Source organism: Castanea sativa, chromosome 2 (assembly GCF_040712315.1).
Source record: "Castanea sativa cultivar Marrone di Chiusa Pesio chromosome 2, ASM4071231v1".
Lineage (NCBI taxonomy): Eukaryota > Viridiplantae > Streptophyta > Magnoliopsida > Fagales > Fagaceae > Castanea > Castanea sativa.
The window spans coordinates 16109987-16131208 of record NC_134014.1 but is presented as its reverse complement, the minus strand read 5'-3'; the positions used below and the strand labels follow the sequence as shown (position 1 = coordinate 16131208).

General features: G+C 35.7%; 2 protein-coding genes across 2 annotated transcripts; both read left to right on the top strand.

Moving 5' to 3' along the window:
* Positions 1-6784: 6784 nt before the first annotated feature.
* Positions 6785-8535, top strand: LOC142626306 (auxin-responsive protein IAA4). Its single transcript, XM_075800123.1, has 4 exons — positions 6785-7338; positions 7530-7732; positions 7839-7938; positions 8031-8535. Exons 1-4 carry the CDS (start codon positions 7124-7126, stop codon positions 8104-8106), a joined length of 594 nt encoding a protein of 197 aa, XP_075656238.1. The 5' UTR covers positions 6785-7123; the 3' UTR covers positions 8107-8535.
* A 9463-nt stretch (positions 8536-17998) lies between these two features.
* On the top strand, positions 17999-18619 carry LOC142624954 (uncharacterized). Its single transcript, XM_075798674.1, has one exon. It carries the CDS (start codon positions 17999-18001, stop codon positions 18617-18619), a length of 621 nt encoding a protein of 206 aa, XP_075654789.1.
* The last annotated feature ends 2603 nt before the right edge of the window (positions 18620-21222 follow it).

Sequence of the window (21222 nt, the reverse complement as noted above, 5' to 3'; positions counted from 1 at the left end):
AACAAAAGGGAAGAGGGACGGTTACACACCTGAGTTAAGCAAAAGAGACCTAACTCCCCCATGGCCTCAGTGGCATGGTTGCCCAAGTCTTTATAATCGTCGACCTTAATGATGGGACGACAAACGCCCCACCATGTATCGTGAATCCTCACGAAGAAGAGGGGCGGGTTACTCAAGAATGGGACCTTTGGTCGTCATCAAACCCTTGCTGGCGCCATGACGGAGAGGAGGGGGCACTTGGGTAGCTACAAGCTCTCCCCGACGATTGTCGTGGCTACTTCTTTTAGCTTCTTTGGTGGACGGTCACCTTTATCCATCAACTTCCGCTTGATGAACGGCTTAGCTTGAGCCGTATCTCCAATAGGGGGCATGACCCCTTCCTGCTGTTTCTTTGCACGTTTGGTGGCTTGTTTGCGGATGAAGGCTCTCCTCTTACTGTCTTCCATTTCTGCGCCAAAGGGAACGGGAGGAAAGAGTTAGACAAGAATGATTCAAATAAAAAAAGAGAACAAAAAAGAGGGGAAACAACGAACTCACGTTTACGGGCAATCTCGTTGTAGCGACAAGCTATGTCAATAGGCTCGAGACCCTCATAATACTAGTGGATAGTATCTAAGGTAATGAGTTGTTTCCACATCCTCTCTTTCAGTGGAATACAGAAGATTTTCTCCAAAAAACTCCACTGCTCAAGGGTAACCTCTGGATGGTCTTGGGCTACAATCAACGAAAGCAATAAATTAGACGACAATAAGTGTGTAGGGACAGACAAAATAAGTAAACAGACACCTACCAAATGAAGGTAATATGCCCCAAGTTCTATCAAGAACAAGCATGTCCTGCCGTTCATCAAGGTGGCGCACCTAATCGTCTCCCTAGACGAAGAAATATCGGTTCTTCCAGTTCCGGTTTGTTTCAAAGGTCTTGTATACCAGCCTTAGCAACAGTTTCCTTGCTAGGAAACTATGAATACCCCGGGACTTAGTTATCTCAAACAATCGATAACAGTGGAAGAACTCCTCTACTGTTAAGCAACGACTCCCTTTACTCAAGATCTCGTACAACACCTCAGCACCTAGAAAAATTCTTCAAGCATTCGGAGAAATCTAGGTGATGGCTAGCCCTAAATATTAGGCCAGGCGACGGTGAAGTGCACTCAATGGCAACCAGAACCCAACCTTAAACATTTGCTTATACATCCCGACATCAGGAGCATCACAGTAGTAGCACTTTTCAAATTTATGTGGTAGACGAATGGGGACATCAACGGGGATTTAATACCTATTGGTTAGGGTGTTGAAGTGTTTTCTTTGTATGGTTGAATTGAAATCGTTGACTGTCCATATTAGGGGGAGGACGAAGTTCCTAAGGCCGTCGGGGCCAATGACGATTCTAAGCGGAGACTCGTAGCTCTCCTCGTTGCTTGAAAGTTCACCCTCATCACTCTCTGACCCATCTTCGTCCGAATCCTCATCTTCCTCCTCGGAAGGTGAGTTGGCAGACGAGACCCTTTCAAGGTACGAGATGTCGGGGTCACCTTGACCTGATGGGTACACTTCATCGTAGCTCGCTCCTTCGCGGACACACGACTGTTCACTCAATGCTTCACTAGACATCTATTCCACCTATAAGGGACAGAGAAATTCCTAAGACTCTACAGGTCTATGTACATGACGGCCACATAAGACTTAAAGAAATAAAAAAAATAGAGGAAAAATAGTATACAGAACGGAAGCACTTACAAGTGTACGGTGTGAATAAGAGGCTTGAATAACGTAGTGAATGGATACGCTGAGATGACGGATTGACAAGTTCTCATAGGCAAGGGTAGAGCTCTAATTGGGAATTAGCAATAAAATGTGGAAATGAAGGGGAAAGGCTATATATATATAAAATAAATTACGCGGGAGACAAAGTGAGGCTTTGATCCGAGTAACCAGCCACTAAGATTGTGCCACGTGTCCCCTCAACATTTATGACTCTCAACTACCCTGTTAATCAAAACACAACTCCCTAGGACTAGGTGAAGTCGTCACCCCACGTGTTTGTTTAGAATACCAGGCGACTGACCTGTGGAGTGAGGGGGCAACTGATAGGGATAAATCCCAAAACAGCCAGATCCAATTAACGGAGGCGGTCATAAGTGACGGAGTTGCCAAAAGAGATGGCCTAATCATTCTACTAACCAAAGAACTAGTAGACGGACTCATAAACTGGACAGAGAGGTAGAGCAATGGATAGACTCCTTAAAGTGGACGGATCCAAGGGAGACGGTTTGATGAAGCCACATGGCACCTACGTGGAATGAGTGGTCTCCAAGAATTCTAGTATGGAAATATCTTGCATCCTACGCCCCACCATAATCAGAGGAATCCCTACAAGGAAAGGATCCCATAAAATACGAGCATTAAAGAGAATCTTCTTTATAAGGAAATAGCTTCTCCGCCAAGAAACAGAAGTCAGCTCTACACTATTATAAGAACCTCAAAACCCTCATAAATTAAGGTACGCATAATTCTCCTAGCTCTAGCACTCTAGAATTGTAGAGATTCCTTTTTTAATTTAACCTTCGGAGAGACTGTAAGGACTTCTCTATATTTGTGTTTTGCAGGTTTCGTCAAGAACATGTGAGGATTATTCGGCTCATTGATGATTTTCCGCATCATCAAAAAATAAACATTAATTTTTTTGTTCCCTCTACAATTTGGTAGAATAACAAGAAGTCTCATAAACTTCTAGGGCCCATTTAGTACATATGTTTAAACATGCGTTTTTAGTTTTTAAAAAATATTACACGTATTCTATACACTTTTTATCTAGATATATTTTAAAAAAAATTAAAAACTATTGTTTAAACAGATGGACCAAACTGCCTTAGTCTTTTAGGTACCGGTTAACCTTAGGACGGCAATGCAGTCCGAAAAGATTTCCGGCATAGCTTATGTCACTGGTCAGAAAAACCATGTTCATAAATAGATATCTATCACTCATTACTAGGAAATGAGTTTTACGAGGGGTTTGAATTCATTCCTTGCATACATGATGAGTGATGACTAGTGGTCCTGGACAAGGTCAGGTCTAAATATCAAATCTTGCATTTATGGGATTTGGGGATTCAGCCATGCCTATTGATGTGAATAGAATAATTAAACATTGAGAGTGAAGGAGTCATTATTATGCAATGGCTGCCAGTACACCAGAAAAGAAAAAGAAAAAAATGGTGTGGGTTTTGAGTGGAAGTCAAACCAAAAATAATTTGCGTATAGACCTATAAAGATTCTCATACAAGTCTTAATACCAATTCTACATAAGGTTTAGATGAACTCTTTATAATTGTATCGATGCAATCATTTCCTACCTTATGTGGAAAGAACAAACAATTTATAAGATTAGAATAATTCCACCAGGAGTTGGTCTGTCTAAACTCTAATATTGTTTCCTTTGGTTCACTATATAGAAATATAGAATTCAACCAAAGAGCATCCAAAAGAAAAGTGAGAAATAATGAGCTGGTAACTGAACCAGTTAATATTTAACAAAAAAAATTTGGGGTAGTTTTTCAAATACACTAAATTTGACCTTAAATGCAAATTAAACATTGAAATTACAACTATTAAAATTTACATCATGTTTATAATTATTTCAATATAGACTTTCATTTAAGGTCCGTTTGGATAGAACTTATTGCTAAAAATTGAAAATACTATAAGAAAATCATTTTTTAAATTGGTGAATAGTGTTGTGAGATCCATTTTTAATATTTTTTTTCTGAATAAAGTGCTTGTGGGTCCCATGAACAGTGCGTGAACAGTAATTTTGTCTTCCGCACAATAACATCACGGGCATGAACAGTACCGATTACTGTTCATAAGCGCTGAAAAAAAAAAAAAAGCTGAAAATGCACAAATGCAAAACGTAAACACTGAATCCAAACCTATCCTTTGTGTCTATAGCTAAAAGTAACCAAAAGTCAAATAAACTATATTTCAGATTATCTAAGCACTAATTTTTTTTTTTTTTTCCATGTGAATGCCAAATCTAATTAATCTTTAAAAAGGGGAAAATTATGAAAACCTTCCTAAGGTCTATTATAACTTACACTTGATCCTCCAAGTTTCAAAATCCACTAAATTCCTCCTTAAATATATATGATTCTTAGTTTATTACACTTCATTCGGTAAACTATCTGCTAATTACCAAACAATTAATCTATGACACAAGTTACACAACCTAACCAATACTTCAATAATATGGAAGTAAGTTTCATTAAAGAGTAACGATTAGCTCACAAATTGTTTATGACACTCTCTTTACTTACTTTCCAATTAGTCAAGTACTAAACGAACTTTTTTTTTGGGTAAGTAATTAAAAAAAAAGTATTTAAGCCAACTTCCATTTAGTTTAGATGAGATGAATTTTGGTATCATGATTTAAAAATAAAAGAATGATAATAGTTTTTTTGATTGATGCAAACAATACATGAAAGTAGCTAAATTAAATGACTAGAATTTTTGAAGAAAGAGAAGAGAGCTTCATTTTTTATAAGCAAAAAAACTTCATAGAGATAGAGGCAAGCAAGATATGCATAAGCAGAAAACTAAAGATATCGACAAATTAATGGTTGCAAAGATGACTATGAAAAAACTTGCATTTCACTTCCAAACTTACTAAATGCAGCAAGTGCTTATATTAGTAGATAATCCAAGTTTCTATCTAAACAAATTTAAAAAGAATACGCGTTATATTACTAGCACTCAGCTTTAATGTTTGGTTGTTTCTCTGTCCAAAAAAATATGTTTGGTTGTTTCTTAAAAAGAAAAAGATATAATGTTTGATGGTATTTATTCCTTTTTATTATGGAGTTACTATTTTTGCTTTGCCATTTATGTAATAAATTTGAGGGATGAAATTGAAAGCTCTAGAATAGAAGGACCATACATTCAGTGGAAAAAAAAAAGAGATTGTGAATATGTAATTTAGGTTTTGATTGTGCTTAAGATGTTTTGAGAGCCTTTAGGTGCCAAAACAGCACTTGTAATTTACATTGTGAATTTGAACCAAAGGGTGCAGCGCATATTATTTGCTGAGCTTGATGTAATGAACTAAGATGATAATTATTGAAGAACATATTAATGCACACGGGTGCAGCAAGAAAAGACCCAATGTTGATGATTTGTATGCTGCGCTGCTTGGATGAGCATCATATATATGAAATTATTTAGACCATTGGACAAAGTGGGACTCACCCTGCTTAGGGAATTGGCCAAACTCTCATGATATTGCACCCTTAGATGTCCAAATTTTGTTTAACATGATTTGCTTTGCAAATAATGTAGACATACTTATGAATGCAACAAATTCAAGGAATTTTTTTTTTTTTTTTAAATTGCTCTATCATCAAATTAAGAATTCTCAGTACCTTTCAACCAAAAATAAATTAAAATATAATGACTTTTCCGAACATTAATGTGAGAGAAAACTAAAAGAGTAGTGTATTGAAAGCTAGAAATTAAAGAAATCTATTTGTTGACACCAATTTTAGAGATGGTAATATAATTTTAAATAAATAAAAAACTTTAAAAACAACAAATGTGGCTTAAGTATGAGCAAAGAATAACATTAAGTGACCATAATATTAACTAGGGTGATTCCTGATTTGTGTTGTATTCAAGAAAGGTGTTTTTGAATATCTACATTAGATTTTTTTTTTAATAAATTTTTTGAATCAAGAGTGATATGACAAGATATATATAAGTTTTTGTTTTTCCTTTTATTTTATTTTTAGAATCAAGATATACGTTGATATTATTCAAACAAGGCTCAAGTAGCATTAGAAGTTGTCAGTATGTAACCCCATTTAGAGGCAGTAAAGATTTTCGTATCTCTTCCATGGACCTAGACAAAGCAGTATATGTCACTACTGTTGTTCGTGCTTAGTAAAAAATTAAAGAATAATTATTATTACACATGCTGATAACTAAGATGCACACTATTATACACGCCTTAGCTAAAATTGTGTTTTGAAAATACGATTTTGATTATAATTGTGATATGATGAAATTATGTTATGTGTCACGTACACAAAGTGTGTAACTATCATAGCTCATTATTTACGTTGTTATACATTATAATAAGTTGTATTACATTGGATTTGGACTTCCATTATCTTAATTAACAGGTTAAAAATATTAAATTGTTTTAAAAAAATATAGTTAACACCTCTAAGATTTGAGCTAATTACAATTAGATTCAAAATTTTATAAAACTGGCCAACTTGTACTCTAAACTTGTCAGTTTTAAAAAGATTTGGACCTAATTGACATTAACCCAGATATTAAAAATATTACTTTGTATTTTACCATAATCCTTATATTGTGTTAGAAATATTGAAAAAAAAAAAAAAAAGAAGAAGAAGAAAAGTAAATGTCAGGGAGCTGACCATGTACACACGCCATACCACATGTAATGTCATTAACAAATTAAAAAAATTAGAGTGCCATTGGGCCATACCTTGCCCATGCCGACTAACCAATGTGGACCCCATTCCACATGGAGATGCTCCCTCCTTTTTCCTTCAGATCAACGCTCCTGATTTCACTCCCACAACCCCCCAAGACGCATCTTGACCGTTCCACTGAATACCCAAGTCTTCCATATGGGCGGCTGAGCTTGTCCCACCCTTGTCTCCTAAATGCAGGGCCAACATGCCTAAAAGGTGCTGCTATTGCTACCGACAACTTAGCTTGCCTTGGTCCATAATTCATGCATTTTTTTTTTTTTTTTTTGGGTGAGAAATGAGAATAACAATGCGTTAATGCCCATTCCACAACTCTTTATCTATAATAATATCATTTATCATATATCCTATAAAAATACAGACCTTGGCATTCCCATCTCTCCAGCTTTATACATTTATATTTCATTCAACATCTTCCAAGAACTAGAGCAACTTCAAAAGAAAACTACAAACACTTTTGTGTGAACCTTTAGCTCTCTACCTCGCATTTTCCACCAATCCATCAAGAAGCAAGAAGAACTTTGTCTAAAGTTTGGTCTGTTCTATAAGATCGATCATTGTGGTGTTTGCCTAGCTTGACTAGCAAAACATTGTACTGTAGTAGGGAAAATGGAAAGCAAGGTGGCATATGAGAATGGACTCAACCTCAAGGCAACCGAGCTTAGATTGGGGTTGCCAGGAACAGACATTGAAAGTGAGGAACAAGCACTTTCTAGTTCTAGAAACAACAAGAGGCCATTTCCTGACAACTCCAAGGAGTGTGGATTAAAGGGTAGTTCTGATGATGCTCAACATTCTGACCATGAAACTGCCCCTCCTGCCAAGTAAGTCCTTGTATATATATTTTCTTGTTACTCAATTTTTTGTTCATGTATCCTTTGGATTTGGCTACGAGTGGTAAAGGAGAGCTTGAAGTTAAGGCCTTATGCTTTAAATCTTGATCAAATTAAGAAAAATGATTTTGTTTATATGAATTTTGAATTATCAACTTATATGTATTAATTTGACATGACAGGGCACAAATAGTGGGGTGGCCGCCAATCCGATCCTACAGGAAAAACAACCTGCAGCCAAAGAAGGGTGAAGCTGAGGCTTCTGGTATTTACGTGAAAGTAAGCATGGATGGAGCCCCTTACCTCAGAAAGATTGACTTGAGGGTTTACAAGGGCTACCCAGAACTCCTTAAGGCTTTGGAAAACATGTTTAAATTCACCATAGGTAAGAACATCAACATCAGTTACTGTTGCTTTGGTTATTGACATGTTGTGGTGTTACTATGTGTGAAATTGATGGTGAAAATGACCTTTGATTTTACCTTTTCCAGGTGAGTACTCAGAGAGGGAAGGCTACAAAGGGTCAGAGTTTGCACCAACTTATGAAGACAAAGATGGTGACTGGATGCTAGTTGGAGATGTTCCATGGGAGTAAGTTCTCTTTCACTCTCTTTTTGCGTGTGCGCGCGCGCGCATGTTTGCTACACATGTCAATACTCATGAAGTTTCCTAATTTGTTGCAGTATGTTCATGTCATCCTGCAAAAGGCTGAGAATCATGAAAGGATCAGAAGCTAGAGGGTTGGGGTGTGGCGTTTAAAAGGCCCTCAAGCCGCAGCAACCCAAAAGGGCTGGAGGAGAAAAGGTTTCACTGTCATTAAGGGAAAATCTCTCAGCTTGTGTTCTCGAAGAAGAAATTTGGATTTGAATATTGGTCTCGTTGTTGAAAGTCTCTGGTGTTCGACTTGGGAAGCATAGACAGAAACGTAGTGCAGTTACAGTTTTATTTCCTGACATTTTGCAGCAACAGCTAGCTGTGGTGGTTTGAGCATCTCCGATGCATATTGTATTTTGCCTCTACTGATTCTATCAAGCCAAAACTGCATACAAAGAGATACTGTTTTGAAAGTTGTATAAACAAAATGACATGTACTTTATTTGAGTTTGGTGTTGTATTGTTAATACGGATATAAAGCTATATACCAACTATGTCTATACAATGTGTTTTTGATCTGATTGAACCTGAAAATTATGTGTCTTATCCAGATTTTTTCCTCCTTCCATAGTAAATTGTTTATAAGCTAAAATAGCATTTATAACCATAACGTGTTCTAAGTTGGGAAAACAATTGAAATTTGAATTCAGCTTGTTATGGTAGTCAATTGATGGAGACAGACAAAGTTCTAATCCTAGTCCACCAGCAAAAACAGTGTGAAGCCCTTCTTCACAGGAGTTACCAGAATCCCCGCCAAGAGAAGCATATCACCTTAGTAAGATTTGGAAGTTTAGACATGCCTAGCAAACTCTTTTATGGGTACTAAAGCTTTTTACAGCTTTGTCCAGACTCCAGAGTTTGCCTTAAGAGAATCAATCTGTACAGTAATCAATTATCATATCATATCTATAAAATACCTTTTATTACAAATTCCACCCATCAAACAGTTTCTATCTGTCCTAGTGCTTGTGGGGCCTAAAAAAAAAACTGACCCATAAATTTTGCTTATAAAAAAAGAAAGTAATTCCATAAATCAGACACAATCAATAAGAATATGATATATGAGAAAGATGATGATGGCAGGTTAGTTAGGTGACCATCATAAAATTAATTAAAAAATAAAGCAAGACTTCATATACGAATTAAAGATCACCAAAATTGAAGGCGATAATGTAGAAGACGGACTCAGCATTGAAATAACAATTTTTTTTATTAATTTTTTTGATAAGTAGCATTGAAATAACTAATTCACAATCATATGTCATTTTATGAATATGCAAAAGTCATTTCAAAGAGTCTCACAATCATATGTTGTTTAAAACAGACGAATCTGAGAAAGTCATTTCAAAGAGTCAGAAAATGTGACAGTTAGGGTATGTTTGGTATACTGTAATAGACTCAGTAATGTAATAGCTATTCCTTACCAAAATTGTTGTAATACCAATTCCTTAACTTGCATAATATATACAAAAATAAAATTTCCTAAAAGACCCTAAACCCTAATAACTCTCTCTCTCTCATATGAATGAATCACAATTTTTTTTTATTACTTTTTTGGTCTTTGTTATTCTCACTGTTAATTCTTTTTCCTACTATTATTCTCACCGTTGGTTCTACATTCAAAGTTCAATGATGTGAAAAGAGTCAAAAGAACCCACTGTGCTATCATGTTCTTTGTTATGATTTGGTATTAAAATTTTGAAAATTATAGATTGTATTTAGTTTTTATATTGTTCGTATTTATAAATTGGTATGTATATGTTCTAATAAAAAATATATATTACTATGAGATGATGTTATCACTTTTGTTCTATATTTATTAAGATTAATTTATAAAAATAATACTAATCAATTAAATTATATTTCTTTTTAAAAATGGTATTTTAGGAAATTTGACAAAAATATAATGACATTTCACTATCCTAACATAGATCCAAACTTCCATTACAGTGTTATTACCAAACAAATGAATAAGAATAGTTATGCCATTCCAACTTCTTGTATTACTTGTAATACTTATTCTTTTTACATTGTAATAATTATTACAGTGTACCAAACATGTCATTAGTTACGTATCACAATTTGGGAATTAATCACGGTGCTAACAGCTAACTAAGTCACTGACTTTAATCAGATCCTGAAATATGAGGATGACCTAGGTAGATTGGGATCAGTGTAATAATTAGTCACTTTAGTATGAATGAATCTTGTATAGCTTGATTAATTTGCTAAAGATCCACAGCCAACCTCAAACTTTGGGGACTAAGGCTCTATTGTTGTTGTTGTTGTTGTTGTTGTGAGCAAGTAATTATTCAAAACATATTTTGCTGCAATTATGCCTTTCAAAGGAATAATCAGCCTAATATAGATAAGACCAGATGCTGCAAACCCTCCCAATCTGTTTTCATTCTATGGTCTACGTTGAATGTGAAGGCATTCGACAGAGCCTTTACAAGAGTAAGCATTTAAGATTAGAATATAAACTATAATAGAAATGGTGCATCAAGTTTAACAGTTTAAATTTCAGCTAATAATTTTTTTAACAAGTAAACTTCAGATAATAAAACTCAATATTTTTTCGACCCTTCGGCACAATGATACATATAGGAATGAAAAAGTGAATGTCATGTTCAGGAATTGTAAATCAGAAAATTGCATGACACGACACATGTTTCTATTTTGGGGGGGGGGGGGGGGGGAGTGTGAGAGAGAGAGAGAGAGAGAGAGACAACAATCACGGTCAATTGTCACAGGAACGTTCCTTACATCAAGTTTGCTTTGATCATTTTGGAACCATTTGTTAAGTCTAATAAAGTAGGGTTTAAGTATGTGCTTAAACCATCATTTCTAATTGACTTTGCATATTTGATCTACTAAATGAAACCTTTAAAATAGCAAAGTCCCATCATGATATAATAATTGACACAGAAAACCTAACGAATCTAATCTAAGGAACTTCACTTAAGTCTGCTCTTAATCAAAACTTGACATGACATCCAACTGTGGTGGAATTTAATATCAAGTTGTAATCACAATTTGACCAGGTTCCAGTCGAAAATAGCTATTTGTAAAATTCATTGATTTTCACCATAAGTACATCCTGTAGTAATCTAACCCCCAAAACACACACAAGGCCTGCGCATGCAAACACAGAGAGAAGAGATTGCCATATGAGTATATGCTATGTGTTCTGTAAAAGAAAATGCCGTAAGCATTATTGGTTTGGTTTTCCTTTCTTTAAGAAGTGTGGTTTTTTTTTTTTTGGTTATGGTTATCAATAAAATCTAACCTTACATGTTATTCAGTCAGTGGCTGTCAGAAACCAGTAACTTTAATACTTTTGTTTGGAAATCTTATCGAGCAATGTGAAAATTTTTTGAAGTTTGTAAACATTATCTTAATTAATATTCTATTAGTAAAGGGTGACCAGTTGGGAGCCCCAAGCCATAAAGCAAATGTATATGACTATTTCCATTTTCTTTTAGTCTACAAAACGGACTTTTTCAATGTATTAGAACTTCAATTACAAGTTTTTTTTCTTATTTGCCCCTTATTTGGAAAAAATTTTAATTGATTATTTTCAATGTGTCAAAAAACAGTTAAGATTCATTGAATTTCATTTTATAAACATAAGTTAAGTGAGGTTTACGAGGTGACATCTTATTACTAAATATTCCAGCAGTCTTATAGATTTGCAAAAAAAACCCATTTATTTTTAAACATCAAGGTTGTCTTCTTTTTTCCTGTCTTCCAGTAACGAAGTAATGTATAATGGTGATGGAGAAACAAAGTCTGACACGACTCCAGGGCTTGACTCTTAGTGATTCTATGTTTCTTCAGATATTCGTATAGTGCTTAGATCCAATTGAAGAAAAATATAGGGAAAATATTATTTTGACCGTTGCTATAAAGGGTGACTTAAATATATATTGGTGATTATAAATCTCAATTGCACATACTAAAATTTCAAGGTTAACTTACCAGAAAACTAGTCCTCACTCAGTACACTAAATCTGCAGTCCTAGAAAGTGAGGATTTGTGCCAGTAAATTAAGACACCAAATATAGCAATGGTTCTAATCATGCTTGACCAAAAGATATGTATTTACATGGATGCACTCAAAAGGAGGCCCATGGCATGCTCTATATCATGCTGATGTTGCTCAAAACTAATGTCAGCAAAATGCACTGACACTTGGCATAAACTGCACCACGCACAAGCAATTAATGAAGGTGTTGCCTTACCAGGCCAAAACATATGGCTGATTAGTTCTCTTGAGGGTGGGGTTAGGCAGACATTGACTATGCAATGCATGAACATGACTCTGGCAGGAAAAAAAAAAAAATCTGTGCCAGGCACTTGTTCTGAAACATGAATTCATGACACAATGCAAGCACTCTGGAGGTACAACAAAAAAGTTGTTATCAAAGAAGATGTGGTCATGTAGAATGCAAGGCCAACTGTTTATCAAATACTGTAGGCCATCTAAAAGGTACAGTTTCCAAACACTATCATAAGCAACTTGAATAGGTCTTAAAAGAAGATTAGTGGATAAATTATTATAACGGAGTATTTTATCAAGCCTAACAGGCAGTAGAGCTAAGTGGTCCAATTTTATGGCCATAATATGTCCTTATATCAACTTCTTGATTTCTTTGATATGTAGCCAATATTTGGGTAAATATGTAACATTTTACTAATCACAAAACCTTAAAATCCTAAATAATTGTGTTGCCTAGAGGAATTCTTTCACATCTCTAATAAGCCTGTACAAAACATCACAAGGGAAAGATATACAACATAACTTTGTCATCTAGGAGGAAATAACAAGGCATCTTCTAGGCCATGTCTCACCTACAAAGGCATCATTTGGCACAATTAATATAGTCCTCATAAGTAGGGTTATGAAAAAAAAATATCTAGTCACATTCCAACACTTCTATTTTCTGTTTTGAAAGGTTTTTACTTATTTTTTTCCCCTTTCATTTTGGCTATCTAACACCCTAACTAATCTGTCAAGACTCCATAGTTGACCCCAAAAAATTTGGGACTAAGGCTTTGTTGTTGCTGTTGTGTCACTTAGCTATCTGACCTGGTCTATCATGCTGTGTCCATGTTCTGCTAGCTATAGCTAAATAAAAACAACACACACAAGAAATTGAGCAACAAATTGTGATGGCAAATACCATGGCAACTTTGTTTCTAGACTATGACAATATTGAACAAAGCTAGCCATATCACACCCATTGCTTCAATGTATTCAATGGAGTTCTCTTCATAATGTTATTATTCTGGTCAATAATTATCCATTAAGATTACATTATTCTTTAAGGTAAAACTCAACTAAATTCAACAAAGCCTCAATTTGAGCTACTCAGGCTTAACTAAATGAACACATCTTTACCATTCAGTTCTATCTAGTGCCCATACTCAATAAAAAAGGATACTCAATGAGACCATTTTCTTCAACCACTTTGCTTCATTTGAAGGCCAAGTGGGCATTAAAGTTATAAATACATTAGTAAGGGAACTTGTGCCATAGCTGTTATATTAAAGTTCTCTAACTTGCAAACTCAAGGATTCAAAACTTAAATACAAAATCAAAATCATGCAAAAAATTTAATTTAGCTCAGTCAAATAATGAACTTTCCCAAATAAATCATAAACCTTACAAGTGCCTTGATGTCTCCTTGATAGCAATTTTTGATAGCTCAATACTTGATCAATAGCCTATATCATCTGTGAAAAAAAGTAAGATAATCATTATAACCATTCAATAAGCAGTATTATCATATTATAATTGAAAATGAAACCTTCCATTATTTGTTAGTTAAGGGGCCTATAACGGGAATGAACAACGGAATTTGGTTGAAGTGTCCAACAACTACTTGGAAGATCTTTTTAATAAGAGTCATAGTAATATTTTGCCATAGCATACCATTTATCAAATATATATATATATATATATATATATAAAATTTTTTTGCCATAGCATACACATTTTATTTTCTCTATGGCATACCACTTTTGTCAATTACCTTCTCAAATGAACTAAACATAAGCATTACAAGGCATGTAGACAATAACATTACTTCTTTCCAATAGATATCCCAGATTCTAATTGTCCCTGAGCAAATCCAACGTAAAGTATATTCTTACTGAATCATAATGCAACATTTTTTTCCATGACAAACTGATGGACTACATATCAAACACCCATCTCACAACGTCTTCTTTCTATATCCCATGAATGAACAAGTGAAAATCCCGCATTTTGAACTGTCAAGCCAATACCAAAACTAACTTTCATGTCAAACCTTATAGTTTTCTCCATATTTAACTAAAGCCTTACACACGGATGTGATAGTGAAATTCAAGGGTGGGACGGGCTCAATATGCATTTGACATACAGAGAGAAAGCTCCTGCGTATAGATTAAACAATTTTCAGCATACCCATGAATTAATCAAGGAAGTCCATGGAAACGCAGTTGGATGAGTAGTTTCATCGAACAGTTTGTGAGCATAATCATCAAGAGCTCCAAAGCACGGGTTATTACACATAAGTTCCTCAGAGATGAGGTGGGACAAGGTGGTCGAAATATCAATTATAATATGGGTGTGGATGGATTTCATGGATCAGAAAGAGATTGGCGCCTATGAGAGAAAATAAACTGAAAATGTAGAGGGTGCTTTCTTTCAATTTCATGGCGCCATATCAATATGAGAAGGAAATCTAACGGTCGACTTGGAGATAAAATGTGGAATGGGCTGATGAGAGTGGAAAGTGGGGTAGAGCCCAGTTGAGTCCAAATTTATTGAAGGCTTTAAAACATAGGGTTAGTTCTGTTTAGGGATGTGACAATACAAGATAGGCCTGCATGATTGTGGTTACGTGAGGCCCAAAGGCCAAGGCCTAGCAACCTTCAATAGAGCGACCACAGAATCTGAATTTTTTTACAATTTTTTTATTATATAATTTTAACCACAATTCAATAGTTACAACTGATGAGGGAGAATATGAACACTAAATGTCTTTAATAGAAAAATGAGAAATTGCACTTTACCTACCTATGGTTTGGCCCGTTTTAACAGTATCCACCCGTGGTTTAAAATTTATCACTTAACCCACCTGTGGTGGCCTCTATTAGACCCCTGTTACCCACCTTTGTCATTTTCATTAAAGAATCTCATTTACTATATAAGCCAAAATTAAAACCCTAAAAAAAGAACGAGCTCTCTCCCTCCCTCTACCTTAGAATCCCAAAAAATCTCCAAACTCATAATCCCTTCCTCTCTTTACTTTGATTGCCAAAGTGAAATCCCCGAAAACTTGCAAGCAAAGAGGAGGTGTGTTGAAGCTTGGGTTTTCCTCTGTATTAGGTATATATGAAATGACTTTCTAGGGTTTACCATTGTTGTGTTTGTTCTTTTTCAATGTGTAACGATTGATGAAGGTGATTCGGATTAAAGTTTTTCTGTCATAAAATTAGTGGTTTACCATTGTTGGGTTTACCATTGTTGTGTTTGTTCTTCTATAGTTGACATTGATGATTGTGGTCCCTAGGAATATTTTGGTTAGATGCATCTTTAGGTTGTCTGTGGTCCCATGAAGAGAAATTGTTTAGTTTGTGTTTCTTGTCTCTAACCCCATGTTAAATGGTATTTTATGTGCAACTGAAATTATTTTGCTTTTGTCAATGATTGGTGCTCTCTGTGCATGTGTTGGTTATGTATTTAATTATTGTTGTTTGTGCATGTGTATTAACTCCTGCAGATGGTTGCTAAAATTCGTTTTGATTTTACTATTCACCATAGTAGGAATTTTGAGTGGAACCTTGGTTTAGAGTATGTAGGTGATGAGGTATCTACAATAGGTAATGTTGATCCAGATCTACTAAGTCATTTTGAGATACAAGACATTTGTGCTGAGGTTGGGGGACCCATTAACAGTAGGATTTATTATTTAATACTTGGTGGTGACTTAGAGCAAAGGTTAAGGTTAATTAATTCAGATGATGATGTGACCTACATGTGTGAACTACATGCTGAATGGCCAACAAATGAAATCACATTTTATGTAGAACCTAAAGTTGAACCAATTGCTATTAAAGAACCTATAGTTAAACCAGATCAACCAATTGCAGTAAACTAGCCATGGGAAATGAATGATGAAGATGATGATACTGATTGTGAGGAGGTGACCAATAATGTCTCTGTTAGATCATCTGTGGTTGACCAAAATGATGTTAGTGAAGAACTTGTTGAAGGTTTAAGGGATGGTGGTGTTGGTAGAGCTGTGCATGTGGATGACCATGCTACCCATGGACAGAACGTGGATGACAATGCTGCCCATGGACAAACTGTTGGTAGTGAAGATGTTCATCTGGATGAACCTGATTGGCTAGATGAAGGGTATGAAGGACCTGATTGGCTATATGAAGGGTATGAAGGACCAGATTATCCTGATGACATATTTGGTGCTCAGAACAATGAGGTGCCCAATATGAGAGAGCATCAAAGAGATACTAAAAATGTAAATGAGGGAGAGCATTTGAAGGAGCCAGTTATAGATAATGGGAAGAGACCAGAAGCTACTGCCAGTAATCAAGCTGTTGATGATAATGATTGGGCTGAAAATGCTCTTGATGATGATGACACTAGGAGCATTAACACTTCTAAGGATGAGGATGAGGATGAAAGGGTGAGATGTCCAGAGTTTAATGAGAAGACTGGCATGAGTAACTCTCAGTTATGCAAGGGTATGAAGTTTCCAAATGGGAAGGTGTTTAGGGCTGCCTTGAGGGAATATGCAGTGAAAAAGCCTGTAGACATTAAGTTCAAGCTTAATGAAAAGAACAAAGTTTCTGTCCATTGCAAGTATGAATGTGGTTGGACGATATATGCATCACAGATTGCAAGGGAGTTAACCTTCCAGATAAAGACCATGGTTCCAACTTGTACATATGGGAGGACATTCAAGCATAGCCAAGTCACTTCTACATATGTGGCTAGGAAGTACTTGGATGATTTCAACAAAAACCCTGATTGGGCAATTTCTGGTGCGAAGCATCGAGTTATACGGGATGTGTCTATGGACTTGAGCATAAATCAAGTGTACAGAGTAAGAGGAAAGCTAGAGAATTCATACTAGGTGATGAGAGGTTACAGTATGGGAAGCTTAGGGACTATGCAGAGATGATAAAAGTAACTGATGTGGGGAGTAAGGTGATTCTGCAAACTAAAATTACTGAGCCTAACCCACAACCCAAGTTCAAAAGGATGTATGTGAGATACAATGCACAGAAAGTTGGATTCTTGAGGGGTGCAGGCCACTTGTAGGATTAGATGGTTACCACTTGAAGGGCAAGTTTGGTGGACATATATTATCAGCAACTGCAATGGATAAGAATGACAATATTTTCCCTGTTGCATTAGGTATAGTTGAGCAAGAAAACAAGGATACTTGGGTGTGGTTTTTACAAACATTTGCAGATGATATTGGGAGGCCAGATGAGTTGAATCTGGTGTTCATTTCAGATAGGCAGAAGGTAATACAATTCACTTGATTTTTGAGATTTTTGTTTGTTCTTAGTCATTACATTTCTACTTTTTGAAAGTTTTGTTTCTATTCTTAGGCAGATGGTGTTCATTTTTGTTCTTTAAATGTTTTTTTATTGTATTTATGATAACCAGGGATTGATACCTGCCATGGAGATGTTGTTTCCAACAGTTAAACATAGATTCTGTGTGAAGCATATTTACAACAACTTTAAGTTAAACTTCAAGGGTTTAGAATTGAATGTTGCATGATAAAGGTGTGCTGCAGCAACAACAATTAGGGAGTTTGAGAAGAGAATGCAAGATATGAAGGAATTGGACAAAAAAGCATGGGAATATCTAGCAGACATCCAACCAACCTAATGGACCAAGTCATATTTCACTCCAAGGGCCATCTCTGATTATTATGTGAACAATCTTAGTGAGTCATTTAATTTTATGATACTAGAAGCTAGGGATAAGCCTATTATTGCCATGCTAGAGTGGATCAAGGTTAGGTTGATGACTAGAATGTACAGTAAGAAGGCTGTGATTGAAAAATTCACTAGTGACATATGTCCAAACATAGTGCAGAAGCATGAGCAGTTGAAATTTGATTCTAAGTCATTTTCTGCTGTCCCATCAGGTTGCTATATATATGAGGTTGATAATGAGTATGAGAGGCATGTGGTTAACCTTACAAGAAAGTGTTGTACTTGTAGAGTTTGGGATTTGACAGGAATCCCATGTAAACATGGTGTTGCAGCAATCTATAAGAACCTGGAGAGACCTAAGGATTATGTGCATGCATGCTATAAAAATGATGCCTATGTGGCTGCATATAAGAAGATGATTACCCCACTTCCTGGCCAAGATGAATGGGTTGAAACCAACCAACCAACCTGCCCCTGTTGCTCCAATTGTGGTAGGCCACCAATGAAAAGGAAGAAATATGCAGTTGAGCTAAACAACCCATACAAAATTTCTAAGTCATATAGACCTATAAAATGTGGGTTTTGCCATAAGGAGGGGCATAATTCAAGGAGGTGTAAGGCTGGAATAACTGGTGAGACACAATGACAAAGGAGACAGAGACATTTGGTGCAATGTTCTCAACGGGCAGGGCAAGGGCAAGGACAAGGGCAAGGTTTTTGGGAAATGAAGATTGGAGAATGTGCAAGCAGAAACTTTACTTTACTTTTTTTGTTATTGTGCATGTCTGATAGTGGCATGTCACCACTTTTTTGTTATTGTGCATAACTTTCTACTGTAAAGTTATTTTGTTATTGTCTTAGTGGGGACAGAACCACCTATTATTGAAGTACTTTAGCTGTGTTTATCCATTAATGTTAAGTGGAGTCCACTTGTTTTGAACAATGCTTATTATATATGTATGGAATGGTACTCTTACTTTAAAACATACTTCTTTATGCTTTTTCAATTGATGTAAACAAAATCTTGTGAGGTGCATGTGCAATTGCCCCTTATATAAAGAAGAACAGATTGCATACCCTATTCAAATAACAAGAACACATTACATAAAGAATACATTACAAGGCAGCATTACACATTACGTAAACAATGTAGCATGCTCTATTCAATTTACAAGATCACATTAAATAAAGAACACATTACAAGGCAACATTACACATTACATAAACAAGAACAGATTACATAAAGAAGAACACATCACATAAAGAACACATTGCATACTTTATTCAAATAAACAATAACATCACATAGTGCCAAATACATGGAATACACTTGTCAAAAGTGGTAATACCCAAAATTATACAATAACTACAACAACTTGCCTTCAAGGCAGACTCAATGGCTTTGTTCCAAATTCTCCCGTCCTACCAGAAAACACAAAAAAAAAAAAAAAGCAAAAAACCCCCATGACACAACAAGTGCAAAATTGTACTTCTGTAACTTCTCTTTAGCTATCCTCTCTCTAACCCTAGCTTTTTCTTCCCTTCGCTTGGCTACTTTTTCCCTCTCAATAGCTGCTATTTCCCTATCACTAGCCGCATTTTCCTTTTCCTCTGCAACTCTTGCTTGATTCTTGTACATACTGAATCTTGCAAGGACAATGGGTGCAACTTCAGACCCACGCTTACATGTTTTTCCATCTAACCAGCTAAAGTATTTACAAGTAGGATCATCATCCTACAAACAAAATCAAATTAGGGTTATTCATGAAGCCAACAAAACCAAAAAATAAAAATAAAAATAAAGGAAAAAAAATCTGAAAATTAGCTGCTACTCACCACATCATAGTAGCTACACCCATAAAACCTTCTCCCAAAATTGTTCAAGGTCAAAGCAGTCCGTAGCCAACAATAGTCAACAGAGCATGAATGGTGACTGGAACCCAAGTAATAACTTGAAGAAGACATGTTCAGATTTCACTTTGGCAATCGGAGTACATAGAGAAATGGGTTTGGGGTTCTAAGGTAGATAGAGGGAGAGAGCTCGTTCTTTTTTTAAGGTTCTATTTGGGTTCTAATTTGGGCTTATATAGTAAATGAGATTTTCTAATGCAAAAGGCAGAGGTGGGTAACGGGGGTCTAACGGAGGCCACTACAAGTGGGTTAAGTGATAACTTTTAAACCACGGGTGGGCACTGTTAAAACAAGCCAAACCATAGGTGGGTAAAGTGCAATTTCCCCTTTAAAAAATGAGAAAATATCAATCAGTTGATTTATAAAGTTCTTGATGACATGAATAGTTGTTATGTTATACTCAAGTATAATTTGTTCAAGGTCAATACTTTAATGATGGATTATATCATTATTCTATTACGTAAGTATAACATTAGATAACAAAAACAAAACAAAAAACAAAAACAAAAACAAAAACAAAAGAAAACAAGTATAACCTTTAGTCCTAATATTTAGCATGATTGTAGGGATAGAAGGCCCAGGAATGTATATTGGGCCGTGGGCCTTGTCCAAGGACATGTAGTAGTCCGAGGACAAGTAGACGTTAGGGAATAAGTACAAATCAGTGAGTTGTGGAAGGTTCTAGCCATGAGGATTTGGGAAGGTAGTCTGAGGAGAAATGTCTCCTCTATTTGGCAAAGCATAGGTCAAAAGGTTTGATCTGCTACTAAGGGCAATACTCCAGACAATTCTGCTGATAAGGATAAACATCAAGAGGGAATAAGACAAAGATAAGCTAAAAAATATCTAATAGAAAGTTACTACAACCTCATTAAAGGCTATGCAGTTAACTCTTTGGCCATATTAATATTGAAGTGATATCTGAACAGTGATATTCAACCTTACAGTTACCCCCAAAGACTTCAAGAAGGTGCTAATGGAACAAGGATCAAAGTAAGTAACGTGATTTACACGTGGAGGGTGGAGATGAAGCAAAACAGGGGAATATAAGGAAGAAAGACCATTTACAAGAGACGGTTGCGAATCTGTAAAAGAAAGACTGTAGCAACAAGAACTGAAATTGTAATCAAGTTTAAGAGAGATATATACAAGAGCTATTCCCCTCGGACTTTTTCGAGGAAGAGTTATTTTGCTTAAAATCTGTTTATCTTGGTTTTTCTTGTCATCTGGACCCATTATAATTGTTGTCCAATTTATTAAAGCCTAGTTTCCAACTCACTCTCTACAAATTCATTGTGTTGGGCTTGTTGGGCCTTAATCCTATTTCCTTTTAGGCTT